Genomic DNA, 22,732 nt, shown 5'->3' with positions numbered 1-22,732 from the left:
AGTTTGGTTGATGAAGGCTAGAGGGTTTTTTTTTTTTTATTATTATTATTACTTTTCACTATGAAAACCATTGTTACAAGTGGGCCGTAAGCAGTGCTACACTCTCACTAACATAAACCCCTGTGCTCTCCTCTCGCTGACAGTTCCAGGCTCTGTGTTTTTCATCAAAGCACAAAATAAACATGAGGTCTGAGGAAAAAAAAAAACAAAAACAAAAAAAAAACACTTTTCTCGCATGCATTACTTCTCTACGACGTGGGGAAGTTCATCTAACTGTCAAAGCAAGAGAAACAAAAGAAAGTGCCAGACAGCTCCAACCAACGGCTGTTGGCAATTCCATTTACAACACACCCAACTCATTATTTCTGTATCTCTCAGCCCATGAAGCTCAAACAAAAGATCTGAAAATCCGCCCTTTCTCCCTCAAAATCTGGAGCCTTTGGACAGTATCTTATACCTGCCGTTATTTGACTACGACTGCTAGTGTATAGGAGATGCAGGAGAAATAAGCATTTGGAAATGAGGGCTTTTATAATATGAACTGTGAGGTCTTTAAATCTGAATGAACTCGAGTCAAAATACTGTGATATTGGCTCTTATTCGTCTAATGCATTCATCTTTGGGTTTATGCAAACGTCTTTAATATCTGACAAAGATGCCAGTGTGTACTGAAAGTAACATTTAAAAAAAAAAAAATCCGCTCTCCAAACTCTGTCTAAAACAACACTCTGATATAACAGAAATAGTCTGACTCTTCCAACATCATTCAACACACTCTTAAACTAACAAGACTCCAAATACTGCAACTACCTCTCTGTCTCTCTCCTTGTGTGTGTGGGTGTCTCTCTCTCTGTCTCTCTCTGATTACCAAGTCCTTATCTGGATGTTTCATTTGAGAGCCATTTGAAAGGCTGCTCCCTTAACTAATCTGTTTCTCAGGAAATCAAAAACCACCCAGATAAGTGCTAACCTCCCCAGGTGAGATCATCTACAATGCGCATGACAAAGCCTGGTGGGAAAAGGAGGTAAAAGAATAGGATGAGGGTTTGCAATGGGGGTGTGTAGTTGGATGCCAACATCCCCCAACCCCATCACACTGAATCTCCACATGCCTGGAGTCATCCGTTTATCGCTCTGTTCAGAAACAACCACAAGGGTCAAAGCTAAAGATCGATAGAGCCATATAAGACCATTAAAACAACTAGATGGCTGTTGGCTCTACAACATGACATACCAAAAGAATTCAGGGGCCCAATTTAGAACATTTGGATGTTGATTTCTGAACATAAATGTTTCCTTTGGCAAGTTATGTAGCGTAGTGTTTGAACTGGCTTGAAACCGAATTCGTTTCTGTTTTTTGGTTGTTGTTTTTTTTTGAACTGGTAAGTAGAAAGCTCTGTATTTCCCTGTCAGCTGTTCTTCACAAATGCAAAATCTGTTAAGCTCATTAATGATTTCACTGTCCAAACTCTTTTCAGCCCCACAAATGAATGAATGAGAGAGAGAGAGAGAGAGAGAGAGAGAGAGAGAGACAGAGAGTGAGAGCGAGAGAGAGAGAGAGAGCGAGAGAGAGAGAGAGATTTTACAGGAGCCAGCTGGGTTTGACTTTCAAACAGGAGTGAGTGAAGAGAGCGAGAAAAGTCTTCATGCATGAGGTGTAGCTTTGGCTATGCATTGCAAAAGAAAAAAAAAATAAGCATGTAATTAAGGTTTTGAAAAAGCCAGGCGTTGTGCTGAGTACAGCAGCGGGCAACCGCAAATCATATACTTCTCAACTCTTCAGTGAAGAGCACTAAGTGGTATGAGGTGTGGTTTCTCTAACCATAATGCCTTGCTCTTGAAGCTCTTGGTCACGACAGAGCGTTGAGCCTGCTGATAGATTGCTCAAAAAAAAAAAAAAAAAAAAAAAACCACAGTCCGCTGGGTGCTTTCACAAAACCCAGACCGCTATCTGTTTCAATCAGCCTGCTGTAGAGATAAAGCTCTTATTGAAATATGATAGTCCCCAAAAGCATGAGGGCTTTTGTTTAAATCATTCCAGCTAGAACCATTTCCCCTCTTCCATTAAACATTACCTCAGTCATTTTATGATTACCTAACACCCTCCAACAATTGATTTATTGATTTTGAATTTATTATAGTTGCTTTACATTTAGAGAAAGAGGCCTGTGGCGATAACTATTGTTCACAGCTTCTTAATTTCTTTACACAACATTGCACTTGGACGCATTTTCCTGTCTACGGTTGTTATATATATTCTTTTAATGCTATGAGTGTGGAGCATACAAAAGACAGTCTTACTTGGGTTAGCATAAAAACGTATTTATTTGGTGACCAGTTCTGCGACCCTCAGATATTCCTTTGTGAACAGAAAAAACGTCACATCTGTCTGAAATAAATCTAATATATGCTAGTACTAATACAGGCTGGTAGTCTCTACTAATCCTGGAGAGAGGCAATTGCAGACAAGATCCTTAAAGCTCACAAAAATCCTGGGGCACTGCATAGAGGGTAAGGGGAGCTGTGTTTGTTTGATGCATAGGATTACTCTAATGCTATGATTGGCAGCGATGAGTAATGAGAAGTTGGGATTAATTATGACACAGTTCAAATACAGTACTGCTAGAGCATGTAAAAACAGAATTTTCATAATCACTAGAGTGTCGTGAAGCTCATCAGAGTTCTTAGAATGAAGTTTCAAAGAACATTCTAGAATAAGGTGGAAACAATAGATGGAAACAATGATGCAAAAGTACGCCAGCGATACAGTATCCAAACTCAAAGCAAATCTTCCCCAAATTCCATTCTAGAGCCATGAAACTGACATTTTGACCGAGCCTTTTTTTTTTTTCTTTATTCCATCTTGATCATAATATCTGCTCTTAGTCATAGAGGAAAACATCTCCTTTTACAAAAATTATATGAATCATATAACGTCATATCTCATAAGTCATTATACTTGCTCACTATTAAAACAAATACAAATGCAGATGGGTGTCTGTTACAGGAATAGGAATATTGTTTTTAACATCTGCTTTGCATTAGAAACTTCTGGAATAATTAGGCTGAGATCAGCACCCAGAGATCTTCGCCAAAGAAAATGCTTATTGTTACCAAATGGCTCCAAACGGAATATAAAGAAACACAAGCTGCTAAAGCAGTGACAGTGATGTCTCCCACCTAAATCTAACAGAGGCAACACCCAAAAAAAGAAAAAAAAAGAGCACAGTGATTCACAGAGGTCTAGAATATGAATGGATTCCTGTTTTTCTGGTCTGAGACTAAATTCTAACACAATAGGATTTGACACTATGAAACAATACGAAAAAGATTAGCCTCTTCCAACAATGTTCTTAGCAATCTTAAGATATCTATGCGTCTTGCTGGTGCTTAAAATGTTTCTGATTTTGGGGCTAGAGCGACTGATGTGCAGACTGATCTAAATCTTTAAGATAACACAATAGATTAACACCAGTGGGGTGAAAATCAGACACACAGATCTGACAGAACAGATAACCTAACAGTTAAGAAATGAAACATTCATGAGACATTTCTATACACAGCCTGTTTAAAGAAATTCACCAGGTGTTGCCCAACGTTCTAGCCCCTTCACTGAATCAACTACAAATGCAAATGCTGTTTACCAAATGGACCACAGCTTCACTGGCATGGCTGCAAATGTGTTTTATCTGTTACCACCGTTGAAGTCAATCTCTTCCTCTCCCCTGCTGAGATACACACAGACAACAAATGTCTGGTTGAGAAAACCAGACAAAGAGTTCTTTTTATTCTCAAACATACCAGCAAGGACAGTCCCTTCCAGAATATGAGAACAACCTGGAACCAAACAAGTTGTGACAAAGAGATTTATTAGCTGCTGATTTTGGTTTGAATTAATTATTAACCTCTAAATCTGTAAGTGATACATATCAATTTTCAGGCTATGACTGAGCACATTAACTGTCACGGAGAAAGTAAAACAAACATAAACAGATTCATTGGAATCATTACTCTTCCCGTGTAAACATGAGGCTAAACTGAATGAACAATGTCAGTTCCAATCAAAACAAAGTATCTTCTCTCTACAGATGCTGTCACAGTGGTGCTCCACAAGATGGCTGTTACAAGACAAAATGCCACTCTACAAGATGGCTGTCACCCATCTGTGCCAGCAGGGAGAAACGTGGAACAACACGCCACGCAAACGACGAGCAGCAAGGTTTTTTTGTTTTGTTTTGTTTCCTTCTTCTCTCTCTCCCTCTCTCTCTCTCTCTCTCTCTCTCTCTCTCTCTCTTTCGGCACACCACAACAAAAACCTCCATCAAGCTCGACCATGCTAGGCCCATTTCTTTAAGGCTAGCCTAATTTTACAGTCAAGTGGAAAAACCAGGACCCATGTCCCTAATGCACACTGCATTGACCCACATAAGGAGAGAGGGGGGAATTGTTTTGAGTGTCAGAGGGCATAAACTCATCGTCAGGAGCCTGGGAGACGAGGAGCTCGACATGTCGGCTCTGTGGAAGAGATACTCCTGCTTTAGAGGGAAGACTGTCACACACATACAGGGCACAACCTAAGGAGGATTACACATACAGGACAACCTAATGCAGATTGAACCCTGTGCACGCAGCATCAAAAATGAACTAACACAGCAGTGATGGATACCCAGCAAGTGAACCCAACAGCAGAACAGTTAACGGATGAACAACCTATATGCCAGGTGCTTTATAAAGCGATAAAACTTTGCTATATTTTCTTAGACAAAAAGAGCCAGTTTGTCAGGTTTAAGTCTATTGTCAAACTGTTGCACATTCTAAACAGATGTTTTCACAAATGGCAATTTCAGCTCAGACTGGTCTTAGTCATCTCCTAGGGAGGGAACTCAAACTTCTGGGAAAGATGCGAAGAAAATTTTTTTTTTTTATTTTGATGTCCTTGAAACACGTCCATAAAACAAAATGAAATTCAGGGGAGGTTGATAAGACCTCAGGGTGAAATTAATGTTGTTTAAACTTTTATCTTAGTTGTAGCTACTCCTTTGTATGGTATCTTTCCATCTCTCTGGTGAATAGAGAGCATGCAATATAAGTGTTCTCTATCATAACCTTTTATTCCATGTACAGTTTTTCTCACCAAAAGCTGGAAACATTAAAGGAACTAAAACAATAAGTGCATGAGATTCCACCGCCACCTAACTTTGAGAGATGGGAGCTAAGCAAAGCTCTTTGTCTTTCCTCAAAGCAGGTATCCACTAAACCTTGCATGAAACTCCAAGTATTTAAATTCAGATTTTTTTCTTTTTCTCTCCAAGAATAGCTGTTCTGGTTCAAATCTTCTGTGAAATTTTCAGACCACTCGTTGGTGAAGTATAAAAGAACTTAATTGAGCTCCCCAAAATACTACCCCTCATTTGTTTTATCATAAAAATCGTTCCAGTGAAACCACCAGGGACTCAAACTCACTAAGGAGGAATTTTCTAGTTTTCTCTCTTTGATTGGAGGAAGGTGGGCTAATCATGTTTTTATTTCTCTATCTCGAGTTGAAGAAATGAGTTTCTGTTTAAAAAAAAAAAAAAGTCTAACAGAACTCTACCTTTTACTGATGCAGCCCGAAGACATGGCCAGACTTTGATTTGTAATCATAGTAAATAATGCAACTGCAGATCCTAAACGGGTTTTCTGTAAAATGGCTTTCCCAGAAAACTCTAAAGATTGCTGACTGTCTGCTTCAGCTGATGATGGTGATTATGGTAAATAGCTGAGAAACGCAGACAAGTTTGTTTGTCATTAGTGAAACATTTTCATGATTGCAAAAGGTTCAGGAAAAGGCCCAGTGATGAAAGCAAAGCATATTCAAACAGGAGGAAACTAATGTTTCTCTTATTTCGGCAGATTAGAGTACAGCAACATCTGCTCTCCCTCTCTTTTCTTCTCTCTCTCTCTCTATCTCTCTCTCTTTCTTTCCAGCATCTCTCTCTATGTCTGTCTGTCCTTCTCTCTCTATTTCTGTCTGTCTGGCCTTTTCTCTCTCACTGCATATATATATATATACATAGTTACACACACACACACACACATATATATATATATATATATATATATATATATATATATATATATATATATATATAAAATCATATGACTTTCATTGCAGTTCACATGTTAAATAAGGATCCTCAAAGACACATCTGACTGTGGTGTGTGAATTCATTCCAAATTGTCCGGAGTTGGGAATTATTAACGACAGATGGAAGACAAGCAAAGAATCATCAGGTTTAAAAAAGAAGCCTTTTCCACGCATTCCTGCTGACGTGTTGGAAACCTGACTGATAAAAGAGTTGATTTTTGAGGCACAGTTTGTCTCAGAAAGAAGCGCACACCACAAACCATTACTCTCAGACTTAACAAACGTCTGGCCCTGGTGCCAGCGAACATTTTTTTGAACGGTACGTAACCTTGCTGTGACGACAGACCAAGGGCCCCTCTCTCTGTTCCCTTACGTGATTAATGACCTAATAACATATTAATTGGGAAATTTAGCTGAAAGTGAAATGCTTTAATTTTCTACCCTCATCATCTTGTCTGAAAACAAGTGATTAAGCAACGGAAAGGTGACTAAGGAAGGTCGAGCAGAATCGCGCACTCCATTTAGCAGGCCCTGGCCTTGTCTGTTCTTACAGAAAAGCTTAATTGCACCATGTGTGACAGTCTACAGCCTGAAAATAACCATTTTTTCCCCAACATAGAGCAAAGCTCTCTTCTTCGTAAATGAAAAAAAAGTCCTTTTTCTCTCCCCAGAAATATAAGCCTGGAATAAAGACTGTGTTACAATGGTAATGGAGACAAAAAAGACCAAGATTAATGTGCTTTTACCTGACTATTGTTTCAGCACTACCTTAGCAAAACAAATGGTTCTTGCGCCAGCGCGATAAGCTAGCCCCACTAACTCTTCTGAGTAAAGGCATTAATATTATGCTTAAAAACTACTTAATCTTCCACTGTTCGCTAAAAGCATCTCATTTAAACTGTAATTAAAAAAAGTAAAGAAGAATCATTTTAGGGTTTCTTGGTGCTGACCTATTTTTTGTTGGTTCATTTTCATGACTTTCACGAGCGGTTGACATTCCAGTAATCTAGAACATGAGGAATTCTTACCTATCAGCTCTGTCGTACCATTAACCTGTAATTCAATCTTTACACTTGATGTACTGCCACAGGTATGATCGCAATCGCTGCTCTCATTAGATAATGAACACATTTACATCAGCAAATGGAGTCTGATTGCCAAAAACTTTCCAGATTACGTCATAGGCTACACTGAGATAAATGGGAGGTTTGGGAGCCAATCGTTGTGTTTCAAAGCTTTGCACAAACTTTAATTGGTTAAAGAGATTGGTTGGTTGAAAAGTTCTGCTTGAGGAGGTTCTTTGTGGATCCCCCCACCCATGCATAAAATGGAGAGAGGAACCTCTTATTGGTGGTACCACAGTGTCTTTTTGTTAGCAGACAGAGGGAAGAAACAGACCCAGAGAGGGAGTCGTTTGGTTCTCACCTTGAGGCAGATCTGATGATAGATAGGGCACTTCTTGTGCACTGACATGAGTCCAGTCAAAGTCATCGTAAGGATCCTGCTGGTAGTCACACTGAGCTGGACCGTCGTCAAAGGTACAGCCACCTAGAGATTAAAGACAAAATATGAAAGATTTATTGATTAAGTTTCATATGCTGCCAAGTGCAGTTGCCAAAAGCTAGCCTTATGAAACTTGTCCCAAATAATGGGTAATAGCCCCCACTGCTTTCTAAACTAGGTTGAAAGGAAATCATCTCATATTATTGTTGTGTTACAACTGTTCAATTTTGTTACGTTTCTATTTATCAGTTTGGGAACTTCATTGTGACCTTGGGTGTTGTTTGTTTGGGGAGGAAAATAAATTGGACAAAAACTAATGACACTATTCTCCGAATTTCCTCCGTTACATCGTCCTCTGATGACTGAGATCGGTTCACCTCTGGGTAATGTATCGTGTGCACGAAACTGACAAGTGAATAGGCAGGAAGGTTGGAGAGAGAGAGAGAGAGAGAGAGAGGGAGAGAGAGAGAGAGAGCTGCAGGACAGTGCTGTCACTGCCTCCCCTTCACCACAGTAACGGCATATCTCCCAGCCACTCATCTGCGAGACGAGTTGAAGGAAAAAAAATCTACACACACACAGCCATTCCCGCCAGTCCTGCCCTGTGAACAGACTTGTCAGAGGCCATGAGCAGCGCGGAGCGATAACCTCCTAACGATTCTGACATCTCTGTCTCATCCTCGTCACACACTCTACCTGAGGTCATGGGTCGCGTCCATGGAGACGATATTCAGTCTTCAACAGTTCTCCATGAACTGAGGTAATGCCAAAGAATTCCTTTGCTTTTGATAAAAAAAAATATTTAAAAGCTTGAAAATGGAGGTATATAACCATGAAGGGCCTTTAAAGTGTTATTGAAGTTATGACATTCAAAAAAGGAGAGCAACTGAGCTCAAAAAAGAAAAAATATAGAAGAGGTGTTACAAGCGGCCGGCACCGACCTGAACATAGCTCGTCACCCACCCGCAACTTTTCAAGCTCATTATGTGTGTAGTTCTTTTCAACACCTTCTTCCAAAGGGCCACACACTCCTCCCCACGTTCACTGACCTTTCCAACCTCAGAGAGGTGTCAAAGAAAGAGACTGAGAACAAAAAGGAAAATTCACCATTTGCATTTTAATGCAGACAAAAGCAAAGAGCTAATTAAATCCTTCCTAAATAACGTAGAGAGAGAGAGAGAGAGAAAGAAATGTTCAAGCACTTGAGAGGGAGAGAGAGAGAGAGAGAGAGGCCACAGGATGCCTGTTGTTACATTATGTGAACAATCTATATTTCGGGAGGGAGTCGCTCTAACCCTACAATTGCTGTTATGCCGTTCACATTTCACGAACCATCAAACAAGGAGTCGGACTTTACAACGCCCCGAGCACTCACATCTCCGAAAAATGGCAAGGAATCAAAGTCGATTTCTAGACAGCGCCTCCCAAAAAACAAGCCCTGCAGAGTAAATCCTAGGACTCACCACTGGCCAAGACGGAAATCACATTACCGAGTAATTCGAAGTTAATAACTTCTGTCAACTTATTTCAGGGTTTAAGCTCTAATTCAAAGGTGACGACTCGACAGGTCGTCCGCGCGTGTGTGTTTGCACACACAGCTGTGTTGTAGATCAAATGAATGCAAATACCAAAAAAAAAAAAAAAAGAAGAAGAAGAAACAACCCTGCCGGCAGAGCAAAGACCGTCCTTCTGAATGATCAAGCCTCTGCTCCTTCAAATCTTGTACGGATTTTTTTTCCTTGCGTACGTGGAAATTTCGAGCGGAGCGTCTCTTGTGTTGTGTCCCTCTCGTACTGCGCTCAGCTCCTAAAACAGTTGAAAAAGGTCCCCGTCATATGCCAAACCGATGACATGTTGCGTGAAGCCTCTCATTTGGTCACGCTGGCTCAGAACCACATGAGACGTTTCATCAAGAATGGCTGCTTGATCAAGGCGTTTTGTGTGTGTGTGTGTGTGTGTGTGTGTGTGTTTAATGCCAATAAATTTTCAAATTGCTGAAGTTTCCGCTTAGTCTGGAGGAAAAACAATTGTGTTCATGACTTTTTTTGTCATAACAGAATCAACACCTCAATTTACAACTCTACTGATATGTTAGGTCCAAAATTCTCTCTGAGCCAAAAACGACATTTAGTATACACAATGATGTTTAGACTGTATAAATATACAGGTACAGAATTAGCCCTTGGATGGAGTAGGGATTAGTAGATTGTTTTCATCTTCTCTAAACACGACGTGTAAGTTGGATTTGGAAGGCTGTTCATTATGAAAGGCTGATTTTGTGTGTATCATATTCCCTGAGTCGGAGAGATATTGCCGTTTGTTTGAACAGCAGGACAGTGCTGGTGGATGTTTCAGACTGTTGGAGTAATGTCTGTAGAGGTATCTGACGCCCAATCTCTCTCTCTCTCTCACACACACACACACACGCACAGACACGCACACATACACACATGCACGCACACACACATACACAGGCACATGCACAGGCACACACACGCTCACACATACGCACATGTACACAGTGAATCGTTCCAACCTTTGCACCCTTCCCTTGCCAAACACCTCTTCATTGCATTCTGCCAGTACAAGCACTGCACTCTACCTCTCTGTCTCTCTCTCACACACACACACACATACACACACACACCATCTGACTGTCTCTGGCACAAAGGGACTATGCAGCTTTAGCCAGGAGTCTTTTGGATTGACCACAAATGCAAATAAGCCTTAACTCTGAGGGAGAAGAAACCATCAAACAACAGTGGCTTGGTATGACTGTTACACTGAAACATACTACTGTTTTCACCAGGGGGGAAATGTCTGAATCCTAGTTGAAACTAATAAAACACTACAGCCCTTTCATTTGATGGTCCACCTTTTAAATCCACTCAGCATCTAAACTGGACACTCATCAAACACCCAAATTTGCCCTAATGGTGTTTATTCTTGTCTTACGGCTGCTATCCTTCATGAGAACCGTTCTTCACTCAGAACAGTACAAAAAGACAACATAATCCAGACATGATGGGAGAGCATTGATGGCTTTACATCTGGTATGTACAACCATTCTCTACAGCGCCAAATTGACACACATACACACACACACACACACTCAAATACATGTTGCCTGCAAGGACATGGAATCAAACAGATGCATACTAATCCACAGACTGGAATTTGGAGCCATGCTAATGAAATAATGGTCTGTACTTCATTTACATAATAAAATAATTATTGTGGTTGATAAACCTGAAGGGCGAAGCATGTTCTGATCCCTCCCGATAGAAAAAAAAGAGAGAGAGAGAGACAGTTAACAGCTCTATTGCTGAGGCAGGCATAACTCATTACTGCAGCATATTCTGAGAAGAGAGAAAGAGGGACAACACTGCAGGCAGCTGAAGAAACAAAACCCAAACAGAGATTGATTTGAGGGTGAAATGGTTATTAAAGGGGAGATGTATTTGTTTTTTTGGAGAGGTGGGGGTCTTTGGCGGGGGAGGGGGGGGGGTCCGTTTACATGTTTGAATATGTAAAACAGTGGATAAGTGTATGCACACTCATGCTCAAACCCAGCATGCTAACAGTCACTCCAACTAACTCTCTCTCTCTCTCTCTCTCCCTCCCTCCCTCACACATACACACACACACACGATTTAATCATAAAAACATTAACTCTCTTCAACTAAACTGACAACACAACAAATGATGTGATCCAGACAGATAAAAAGCAAATAAGCTTTTCTTGCATGATTTTCAATAATTGTGAAAAAAAAGCCTTTTACAGGAGGTTACTCCAAAAATAAATAAATGAATAAATAAATAAATATTGACAAATGAAAAAAGGCTTAAATAGAGCGTTGCTTCTGAGGATGGATATGGGGAAATTAACGCTAATGTAGGGTGATTAAACACGGAGGTTAAATCATGTCAGTCCACTTCCATAATGGTGTCATTTCAGCGTCTACCTACCAGTTTGTTTATAGTTTAAAAAGCAAAACAAAAATAGATCTAAGCACTCGACTGAGGGGCAAAATATACGATAAACACAAAAACGACAAAAAAGTTGGACAAGGCCTCAACTTCAACATCTAACGCCTATCTGGCTATCAATCCATCCGCCAACTTGACTGGGAAAGCCATCAACAGGGAAAGGCTTTTAATCCACCTTGCCCAAGTTTACATGGGGGGAAAAAAGGTGAAATTACGTAGAAATAATACAAGGTGACATTCTCTGTCACCCCATGAACAAAACTCTATTTATGTTCTCCCTCTATGGCCGGCCGTGGCGAGAGAACACATATACGAACTGAGCTACCATCAAAACAAGTTCAGGAGGTGAAAAAAATCATTGTTTATTGACTCCACAACTTGTATAATGCTTTAATCATACATTTTGTGTACCTGTCAAAAGTCTCGGAGACGTGCTTCAGCAGCAAACAATAAAAGTGTTCTTGTTGTCCAAACTTTTCAAACGGTAACTAGAAAACATGTAAATTTATCATTTTTAAGGGGAGTTGTTCAGTCAATTAGGTTTTGTGATGAAACACAAGAGAAATCTGCGCCTTTGCGACTACATGGCCCCCTGGTTCGAGCACAGGAAAGATAAAAACGCCTTAGGAGCTGATGAAAAATCCCCCAACCCCCTCTTGCAGCCTTGCCTCCCTTTTCTTGCTGGAGGTCATATAACGTTTTTAGCTTGCAGGCCTTGCAAAACACTAAACAGCATTTTCTTACAGCTCCGCTGAATCAGGAAATTTCACTAAAAGCAACATGACAACCAATTGCATGCTAATTAAAACCTCTCGCTTTTCCCTTCTAATCACCTCATACACTCAGAGTTGCACACATACACAAATGTGCACACATGCACACCCACACCCACACCCACACACACACACATACACACAGGCAGACCTCTTCTGATACCAAGCTTGGCTTGGCAGGTGATTGTGAAGTCAGGAGACTCCAATCTTTCCTTTACGGTTTTCTGCGTTTAATACAAATCTGCTTCCACTTAACTTTGCTGGCAGATGGACTGGAAAAAGCAGGAGCCTTAGCAGAGCATCTCCCAGCCAATGAGGCAGAGAAGAAGGGCCCTCAATACGCAGCAGCCAATCAGTCATAGGTCGGAGGGAAGGGGGTTTGTGTGTGTGTGTGTGTGTGTGTGTGTGTGAATCTGTCTATGCACGTGGTGAAATACCATTAAGGGAGGGGAGTCCAAATGAGCTGTACTCACAGCTGCATGCACCCCAGAGAGCTACCCCCCCCCCCCCAAAATAAACCCAAAACCTCTGCACGATACAACACATCGCACAACCTTCTCCCTTGCACCTCTCAACAAAAGTATTGTGGCCCAGTTCCAGATCCTCTGCTTGAGTGGTGTCACTCTCTCCGGAGTGTTACTCAAGCTTTTTACAAATCAATTTTTAAGAGAGAGGGGGGCTGACAGAGGTTCCTCGTCTTCCTGGCCCCCTCCCTTCAGATCCACTGTTGGGAACCGAGTTTGGAAATATGAGGCTCTGAGGGGCTTAAAAGTTGAACCTAGTGAAATTGGGTCATCTCTGGAAGACCCTAAGCCCTTCAGGCTCCAATAGCAACACTGGAAAAACAAGCAGTTGAAACTGGACACCAGCGATCCTCTCCAATTGTCTGGATTTGCCAGTGATTTCAGCAGAGAGAGCTGTTGGAAAGAGACTGTTTGTTCTGCCATTAGTCTTTCTTTGAGTGTTCTACTTTATCAGCTTTGTTTGGAGTCCAAGATCAAGCGCTCTGTCTGTGAGAGAGATTCTGAGATGCAATATTCTTCTTGTTACTGAATTGTTTAATTTAAAAAATAAAAATAAAAAAAGTGGTAGTCTATGAGATTTGTCCTGTTGACCTGTGAATCTCAAAGAACAATGAGGCATTTGTCTTCTTTTATGTACGAAAATTGAATGACCCTCTTCTCTCCTAACTGGAGGAGCTTTTTGTGCTTTGACGGAGGTCATTTGGTCACAACGGCAAACACGGGCCTTTCAAAGCAAACTGTTCCTTAAACAGTACACGCCTAGGAAACCTAATAACCGCACCCCCCCCCCCCCATCAAGGTCCAACAGCATTAGAAAAAAAAGAAAGAAAGAAAACCCTCCCACAGATAACAGAGCTTTTGAAATAAAAGTGACACACCTCTCCAATACACTGCCTTGGCACTTCAGAATTTTTTTTTTCTTCCCCTTCCCTCCGGGATGGTTAGAGCTACTTTGTTGGCATATTGTCATAAGACGTCTCCTCCTCCATTTAACCTGTCCCTCGTCAGCTCTTCCTCTCTATAATACAAAACTTCAAGAACAAAAGGCGAACAGGCAGGGTGTAATTATGGAGAAAGTGTGGGCCGTTCACGGTCGCTTTAGCACGCTTTGTGATTCCCCTCTCTCCATCTCCTGGTTAAAACACAGCAGCAGTGACTTTTAACTTGCTTATCTAACAGTGAGATGCCACACAGTTTCTCTCTCTCCCTCTCTCTCTCTCTCTCTCTCTCTTCTTTTTGATGCACAAAATAACATGACAGACATTTGTGCAGGAGTTGTTAAATGCCAGGGCATGAATAGATATCAGCATCCATATTCATGGGCAGAAAAAAAAAATTAGAACCTTCCAGCAAAAAAAAACAAAAAAAAACGGCGGTTGTCTCAACACATCACTTGACGCACAAGCTCTTGTCCAGTCTTGCACTTTGAAGCTTGTGAAAACTCTGAGCAAACATATCCTCAAAACACTGCTTACTTACAAATGCAGTTTAAAAAAAAAGAAAAGAAAGAAAAAAGAAAAGAAAATGTGAGGGAGGCTGAACAAACGGCATATGATTCACAGCTTCACACAGTCAGTTTTCTAGAGGACGTCTGTCCGTGGAAAAGCTAACAGGAAAAATAGTTTATATGTCAGGTTGGGGTGAGTGTGTCTAAAGCTGGCTTTGTTCCAAATCACTCCACGAACGAGAGTCAAATGGTGCTAGACTTGTCGTTTCTTAGACAAGCCCTCCTCCATCTCCAGCCTCTGTCTGCTGACATCTCCGACAGACACCCCGTTTGAAATATTTCACATGGGCGAGAGCAGTGTGTGAAAACAATGAAGTGTGGCCTTAAAATTCTGCTGAGTTTTAAAACTCCAGCACTAGTACGAAGCCTGCAATTTGTCTTTCCTATAATCCCTGCTTGGCAGCCTGTTTGGCAAAACACCCCCCCCACCCCCTCCCCACACACACACACACACACACACACACACACCTCACTCCCCAACCCCCCCATGAGTGGGGCGATGAAGCTAATGCTTTTACAGAAACCGCAGAAAAAAATTCCAGCCGCACACAGCTGCCACTGGCTTTGAGCAAAAAAAAAAAACAGTAAATAACCGGGAGGCTACGACGAAACTGCGGCAGCTAATTTGAGGTCATTTCAAAATTATGATCTGACGTCGCTGAAGAGGCTCTTCATTCATAACTGCCCTGTTAAAACTAATGTGTCAAGTATCCAATTACCCCGGTGCAGGCTCGGCTACTTGCACAGAAGTTTGTCGTAAAAGTTTGCGCATGAGTTACTCATTAACCAACTCACTTATATGCTCTGATTCTGGCTGCGGTTGGATTGGTGTGTCAGACAGGAGTGGTTTCCCATAAGTGTATTGGTTTTTTTTTGGGGGGGGGGGGGGGGGCTTGTTTTTAAGCAGGACTGTGTTTCAAAGTTTACTGTTTCCTAGACAACATTAGTTACTTTAAGAGATTCTGATTCACTGTGGAGTAAAAACAAGTGAAATGCACATTTTGTGTGTGTGCGTTTGTTTATTTTGTTTTGTTTTGTTTTTTCATTAACCGCAGCTCCAGACTGACAGACTAACATCTCTGCATAGTTCAACTCTGAAATTACGGCGGCAACCTCCAATTTATGCCAATAAATATTCCTTAAAATCTCCCCCAAATCCAATTAACTCCAGAGTTCCACATGTCCTGTGGCTACCTCACGGCTTACTTCATAAGGCACACACACACACACACACACAGAGTGAGAGAGAGAGAGAGAGAGAGAGAGAGAAGGTTCGCTGTTGACATTAAAAAAGCAGGCAGACGTGGGGCATTCTTGGTGTGAACATGGGCAGGGCAGTTTCAACATTTAAATGAGTTTGTGCTCCAAACATGCATCCCCATTGACAACAGAGGGCTACATTTACTCTGAGATTTAAAAAAACAGAGGATTTTTTTTTCATGGTCAATGTTCCTGAAATGCACGATTGCATAACATGAGCCGGTACTTTCCATTTGACCTGATCAATTCAGTGCCAAGACACTGTAAATAAAAAAACGCTGTTTCACCAAGCTCACAAACACCTTCCCATAATCAAATATTAGACATAAATCTCATGGTGAGTATCTATAACTATTGTTCATTTACAAAGCAATGACATATGCATAAGTGTATGTGGACACTAATTTCTGCATATATGATGTAGGAAAGAAATGCAGTTAGACATGTTTGTCTCCTAAACAATAGTTGCGTTGAATTATTTCTGCTAATATGTAGCTTCAACTATTATTTAGAGCATTCGTTCTGAACCAGGACCGTTTTTTTTTTTTACTCAACTGGATGACAAACACCACGGCTGAGTTAAAACACGCACACACACAAGTGCACACACACACACACACACACACACATCTCAAAAGCTTTGATCTAGCCAACAAAAAAAAAAAAAACCCTTGCAGACATAGACGTGTCAGCACCTGCGTGGACCACTCCTCTTTGCGAAATGGAGGCACACGCACACCTGCGCGCGCGCACACACACACACACACACACACACACACACACATATACACACACAAAACAGTGTTGAGCAGAGCTGATCATAGAGTGTCTGTATTGTCCCATTCAAGGCCAGGCCAGATTTCAGGTCCGGCAGCGTTTTATCGGGCACGTCTGGGGGAGGTGATAAGCCCCCACTAAAACTGCCAGGGCTCGGCAGGGTTCCCGATCCCCCCCTCTCTCTCTCTCTCTCTCTCTCTCTCACACACACACACACACACACACAACCCTCCCTAGCCATCCAGGTCTGACCATGCTAGAGCCAAAGCTCACTCAGCAGAGACACCCGTCCCTAACACAAATACAGCCCTTTAACCGTCAACCTGGGTCACCTCCAGCATCGGCAGATTCTCAACACAGAGCTCAGCTGTGTTCAGCGCACGCGCACACACACACACACACACACACACACAAAGAAACTAAAAGAGAGAAAGACCGAGGAAAAAGTAGGGAAAGGTTGAGATAAGTGCAGAACTCAGAGCTGGCGGTGCAGATTTTATAAAGCTCGTTGAGGTGACATAATGCGCCGGACCGGCTAGAGCTCACTGTTTCGTTTTCTCTGGCTCTGCACTTTAGTTGTTCCTCTGTCTGCGCGGCTTTTATTCAGACTCTGGGATTTGACTGACACGGTCACAAAGAACTCCCTGTAATGGCACAAACTGGGATTGAGAGGGCTGTCTTTTATTTCCCCACAGAGTACAGACTGCGCAGCTCTTAACTAGGTCTACCATGCTAAACGACAGCACAGTTCCGCGGCTAACTCGCGCTCCTGAAGGGACGCTTTAACGCCACGCAGCGCTGCTTTCAGACTGGACTAGAACTAAAGAGAGGAAGAGAATAATTTGTCTCTTGACTTGCCCTCACTACAATGCCATTTCACCTTTTAGTTTGAAAGCGTGAGGTATATATAGTTTGAAAGTGCTGAGTTCAAGTATTGCTATACTAGTTTTCTACTGGTATAGAAAGTTTCAGTGTTGTACAGTGAGGTGACGGCTGTCTTACCATTCTGTTCTGTAAGAAAACGCAACACAGAAGTCATGTCTTACCACAAAATGCTCAATTTAGTATCTTTCTCTTTTAGTAAAAACTCTCCAAAGGCTGAGGTGCGAGAAGACTGATTTGACTTGGCTCATTCATACAGGAATGTGTACGCTAGTTTAAATCAGAACATATGTTCCAAGAGCATATTTGAGCGCTGAGCTCGTGCCGGGCGGTTTTAGTCCCGTCAGGGGAGTACGGTTTCCAGCCCATTCTCTCAGCTTTTAAGCCTAGCCTAGTGGAAGATTTTTCGGCTTAAGCTCCAAGCCAAGTTTGAAGCTATCTCTCCTAAACAAGTACACTCACAGAACTGCTGAGAAAGGTAGATAACAAGACTACCAACTTCAAGCGGTCGCACATTCAAAAGTTGTTAACTCAGTGATGACGGAAATACGATGGTAACACTGCTAGAATATTTGGGCCAGTACAGCTGCATCAGTCAAACAAACATCAGCCTAAACAGTACTCGGTCAAAATGTTTATGAACATCACTAGAAACATTTACAGCAAATGCTATGCTATGCAACAACAATGTTCTGTTTTGTTTGACTTTCTGTTTGACTTTTTTTTTTTTTTTTACCGTGCTTGACTGTAATTAGTCGACAAAAAGGACTATTGCTCTAATTAATCTCTCCCGTCTGCAGCCCAAAGGGGGAAAAAAATTTTGGAGGACCAGAGAATTTTGTCAGTTATATTTAGACATTCAGTACCACAAAGGTGATCAGCAGGCTTTAATAGAAGTCATTAATGGATTCCCCCAAAAGGCTCAGCAATAAATAACAAAAGAAATGGAGAGGAGAGGTGAGTGGAGGAGACGAGAGGGTTGTCGCCTGTTCACTTTGGTAGTAATTCTGGTCAAACTGCACTTAGAGGCAGGCAAAACGGCGCCTTTGGCTTTAAAAATGAACAGAGCCCCTGGTATGGCTGTTAAAATGAGGTTTGGGAGTTTTTTTTGGGGGGGGGGCTTTATGACTGTCATTAAAGGAGCTAGAAATAGTTTCTGCTTTACACTCCACACATATGATTCATGGCAGGGGAGGCCAGGAGAGAGTCAGCAATCATCAACACAAGAGAAACAGAGAGAGAGAGAGCCAGGGAGGGGCAAATTTCTGTTTGTGTGTGTGTGTGTGTGTGTTTGACTAAGGTAAGAGAGCAGACCCTGAGGGGGCCAGTGACACATAACACCTCTCTACACAAACACACACAGTCTGTTGTTCTTTAGCTACATCCAGCCCTCCCCCCATAATTACACACACACACACACACACAAAGTCCTTTTACAGCATTGCTGAAAGTCCCAGTCTGAGTAATAGCCTGAAGCCCACTGTTCCATTCACCCACCCACCCACCAACGACCCACAGAAGTTTACCAATACCTCTCTCTACATCAGCACTGTCCTTCCAAATTACAGTCCAGCCGCTCGACTCGCAAGCCCCCCCCTCAGTCCCCTCAATAACATCTCCCTGACCTTGAGTCCAAGAAAATTAGCAACTGATGAGCAATTTAGATCAAGGCGATTAAGAGGGACAGATTAAAATAATGTAGTGCTGTGGTCTTCTGCTGAGACAGCCACGTCCCAGGGGCTGCGTTTTCAAAGGCTCTGCATTTTACAGCGGACGGAACGCAAGGCCATTCCTGCATCCACTGCAGAGATGCTCCTTATGGAGTTTTAAAAAAAAAAATCCTTTTTTTTTTTTGAGCACATCCTTCTCTGCGCTAGCTTTCATGTATTTCCAAGCATCCCATTGCTTTTTTTCTTTTTTTTGGCCTGAGGATAGTCACCCAGGCTCTGACAGACAGCACAGATAGGAGACAACCTGCCTAGGGGCAACACAGCCAGGCCAAAAAGCTGTTTACACTTAGCACCATTGTTGGAAAAGATTTACCCTCCTCCTGGCAATGCCCACACACACACATGCGCGCGCGCACACGTACACACACACACGCACACTTTCAGGTCCCATTATTTCAAAAAGAAATTATTTCAGAGGAGATTGTATTTTTTTTTGTTGTTGTTGTTCATGCGTATTTTCCAGAACACGTGCTTTGTCGCAGAAACAATATGATTCATTTTCGCTTTCTGTCTTGTGACAGTTCATGGGAAAGGATGAGCCATTCCAGAAAGAGGAATCTGAGAAAAAAAAAATGCAGCCCTTCCAGCTTTGCTTTAGAATGCAGCGCGGTACGCAACAATAGTTTCAAGTTGTAATTTTGACTCTCAGCACCAGCCAAACTTGTCACGGTTTATCTGAACATGCATATGCAAAAATATTTTCACACATCCAACTCTCATAAATCTACCTCTGCGTATTTTTCAGTCAGACGGTCGGGGCGGGGGTAAAGGAGAGGGTTTGATGATGACTGAGAGTGCTTATCTCTAGCAGGACAAGGGTTAAGCTAAACCTCCATAAACTGTCCTCTTGCGGTCAAATCTTCATCAGTAGCGATTTCCACTAAAAACCAAAGAGGGGAGAAGAGAGAGTGGGAGTGGATTTGAAAGGAATCTGAGACAGAGATAAGATCCCATGCCTCTTGGCAGGACAAAAGCTCATGTCTGTTTTCATTAGTTACATTAAAATGGACAACTACAGAGGGCCTCTTGGGAAAAGAGGACAGAGAGAGAGAGAGAGAGAGAGAGAGGGGGAGAGAGAGTGGCCAGTTCTCTGCAGGAGGAGCGTAGCACGCACGGGCACGGTTGCGGTCGTGTTTGTGCGTTTAATCTACCCGTGCCACTCGCAATTAAACGCCAGGGACAAGAACGCAGGGGTCACATGACGGAGGACAATGTCCGAATTGTCCCTCCTATCTTTTGTGCGCTCGGTGATTTGCTGAAGAGCCGCACAAGGAAATTTATTAGGCCCCTGCTCAGTCAACTGTAAACCTTTTCTTTTTCCCTTGAACATGGAACAAAGAGTTCGGAATTAAGTGGAACGTTCCAGAATACACTTGTGTTCCGTACACAAGATGCAACTATATCTGAATGTACACTCAGTGTGGGCACAGTGTTTGGCTGGAACACTGCAGGAATTCAATGGGAGGCTTCAGGTCAAAAAAAAAAAGACAACTACTGTACTTTGACATTGTCTCAGGCTGTACTTTTCTACAGGAAAAAAGCTTTCACCTAAACTCTTTCACTTTAACAATGATTAATAGACATTTCAGAGATGCATGTATCCATCCATTGAAATATAATGTAGCACTCAGTGTAAAATGCATTCAGATTTCTAATGACCGTTATAACAATAAGACAGGCTGTAGGACTGAATAAAAGATACAGGCTTATAGGAAGCAGGCAGATTCCATTATAGATATGCTCTGTGCTTTCATCCTCTCTTTACTTTAAGCATAGAAATAGACATTTTAACATAAGGTCACTGCACCATTTAACGTTGACTTTACCTGAAAAGATTAGCGATTTGGGGGGGGGGGGGGGGGGGCATTAACTTATGTTCGTGACTATTTTTTCTGATGAGAAATAGAACCTGGGTAATGCAGGTAAAGAGGTTTTTCTCCATATCTTTTTTATTTGCTTTTTTGCTCAAATATTCTCAAATTTGCATGTATGGATTTTTTTCCTGACTTGAGAGCACTTGCAAAGCTACAGTAAGGTCTATGTAACATCTCACCAACAACGAGGCAAAAATAAAAAAAAAAAAATGCACAATTTGTCAACTCAGTGCAATGTTGTAGCTATAAATTGTACAGCATATGAAGAGAGACTCTAAAGAAGGGGGGTGGGGGGTGGGGAGGGGGGACAGATAATTATTGAGAAGAAGTAGAGAAGAGTGCTGACCACAACAAATAGAGCCAAACGTGAAACAGCTGAGCTGGTCTCCAGCAGTCACATAAGATTCATATCTGTGTGTGTGTGTGTGTGTGTGTGTGTGTGTGTGTGTCTTTCTTCTCCTACAACATTATGTTTCTCTCTGGGATAAAACCTTTTTCTGCCCACTCATAACGTGACCTTATTTTTAGGGGACTGAATTTTTAAATTGCTCCTCCTTCTCAAAGTTTGACGGAACTCGATCACTTAAAACCCGTCAGATTTACTTTATTTTTCAGCCACCTATATGATTCTCCTCCAGAAACCCTCTTAAGCTCAGCACGTGACGTTCCTCGAAATTTCATCCTCCATTCTGCTGGCCAGAGAAGATCCGTTTCTAAAATTCTGTTCGTACACCGGAGCCGTGCTTCTTCTCTTTTTTTCCGCTTCCACCTGTTCTTCTGCAAAGGGCAGGGCACGCATACATTCCAACCTCCTTTCCTAAAGTCTTTTTTCTTGTTTCTGCTTGACACTTAATCGCGTCTTTCACCCGCGGTACACGGTTTGTTTGTGAGGGAGAATAAAAGCGGGGATTATGTCAAACAGAGGGTGCGGGGATTCCGACTGTGCACCTGTAGCAGGGACGGCAGGAGCAGATGAGACTGCCTCTGGTGGGTTCCAACCATCACAAGTTGTTGGAATTGATGGTGACATTTGCTGTCGGTCATCTGGATGGGGGAGGGGGGGGAGTGAAAGTGGAGGGGGCCATATGGAGTGACCCCCTGTTCAGCACCTCCGGCTCTGTGCCCCATATGGCACTCCAGCATGTACACACATACACACGCACACACACACACACACACACACTCATATGCCCAGTGGATTGTGGTGGGTCAGCTAAGTTTCTGGGCGACAAACATCTGAAACAGGAACCAAGCTGTAACAACGCACACTGACACACTCATCTGAGTCAAAATCTCTACCTCATGCTATGTCAGCTATATCTGTCTCACTCTATGAAATAGCAGCATCAACACATCCTACTGTGTAACCATTGTGTGGCTGTGAGCAGATACTCTGTGTGTACTGTGCACTGGTTCAACACAAAGAAAGATGACTTAAATAAGAACTATGAGTGGATGTGGGCAATTTTGAACCCATAAAGAATTCACAAAAGGAATTTTTTGGCTATACAAGACCTTATGTTTTGTGGGACCTCATTTTTACCCATTTCCCACCGCCACATAGCATTCAGAGCATACCCAGCCAGAGAGCAGCTCGACCATTAATCAAAGTAGAGATCGCTTCACAGTCCTAACACTTACACACAACAGGCTTCACAAAGACAACAAACAAAGGCATGTCTAATCACACACTCCAAAAAAAAAAAAAAAAAAAAAAGAAAGAAACAAGTTTAATGGGGAAAATGTTTTGAGGCTAGTGCTGATCAGTCCGGACAGAGAGCTAAT

At 42.1% G+C, this 22,732-nt stretch overlaps 1 protein-coding gene across 1 annotated transcript in view; it reads right to left on the bottom strand.

Annotated features, from left to right (window-relative positions):
* The window catches only part of ptprk (protein tyrosine phosphatase receptor type K), a 124,999-nt gene that overhangs the window by 87,564 nt on the left and 14,703 nt on the right, over positions 1-22,732 (bottom strand). The window contains exon 2 of the mRNA XM_030781213.1: positions 7,553-7,675. Coding sequence (XP_030637073.1) covers positions 7,553-7,675 — 123 coding nt within the window. The remainder of the gene's footprint in view (positions 1-7,552; positions 7,676-22,732) is intronic.

Source organism: Chanos chanos, chromosome 8 (genome assembly GCF_902362185.1).
Source record: "Chanos chanos chromosome 8, fChaCha1.1, whole genome shotgun sequence".
Classification (NCBI taxonomy): Eukaryota; Metazoa; Chordata; class Actinopteri; order Gonorynchiformes; family Chanidae; genus Chanos; species Chanos chanos.
Note: the sequence above shows the minus strand (reverse complement) of the source record. Positions and strands in the feature narration are given on the sequence as shown.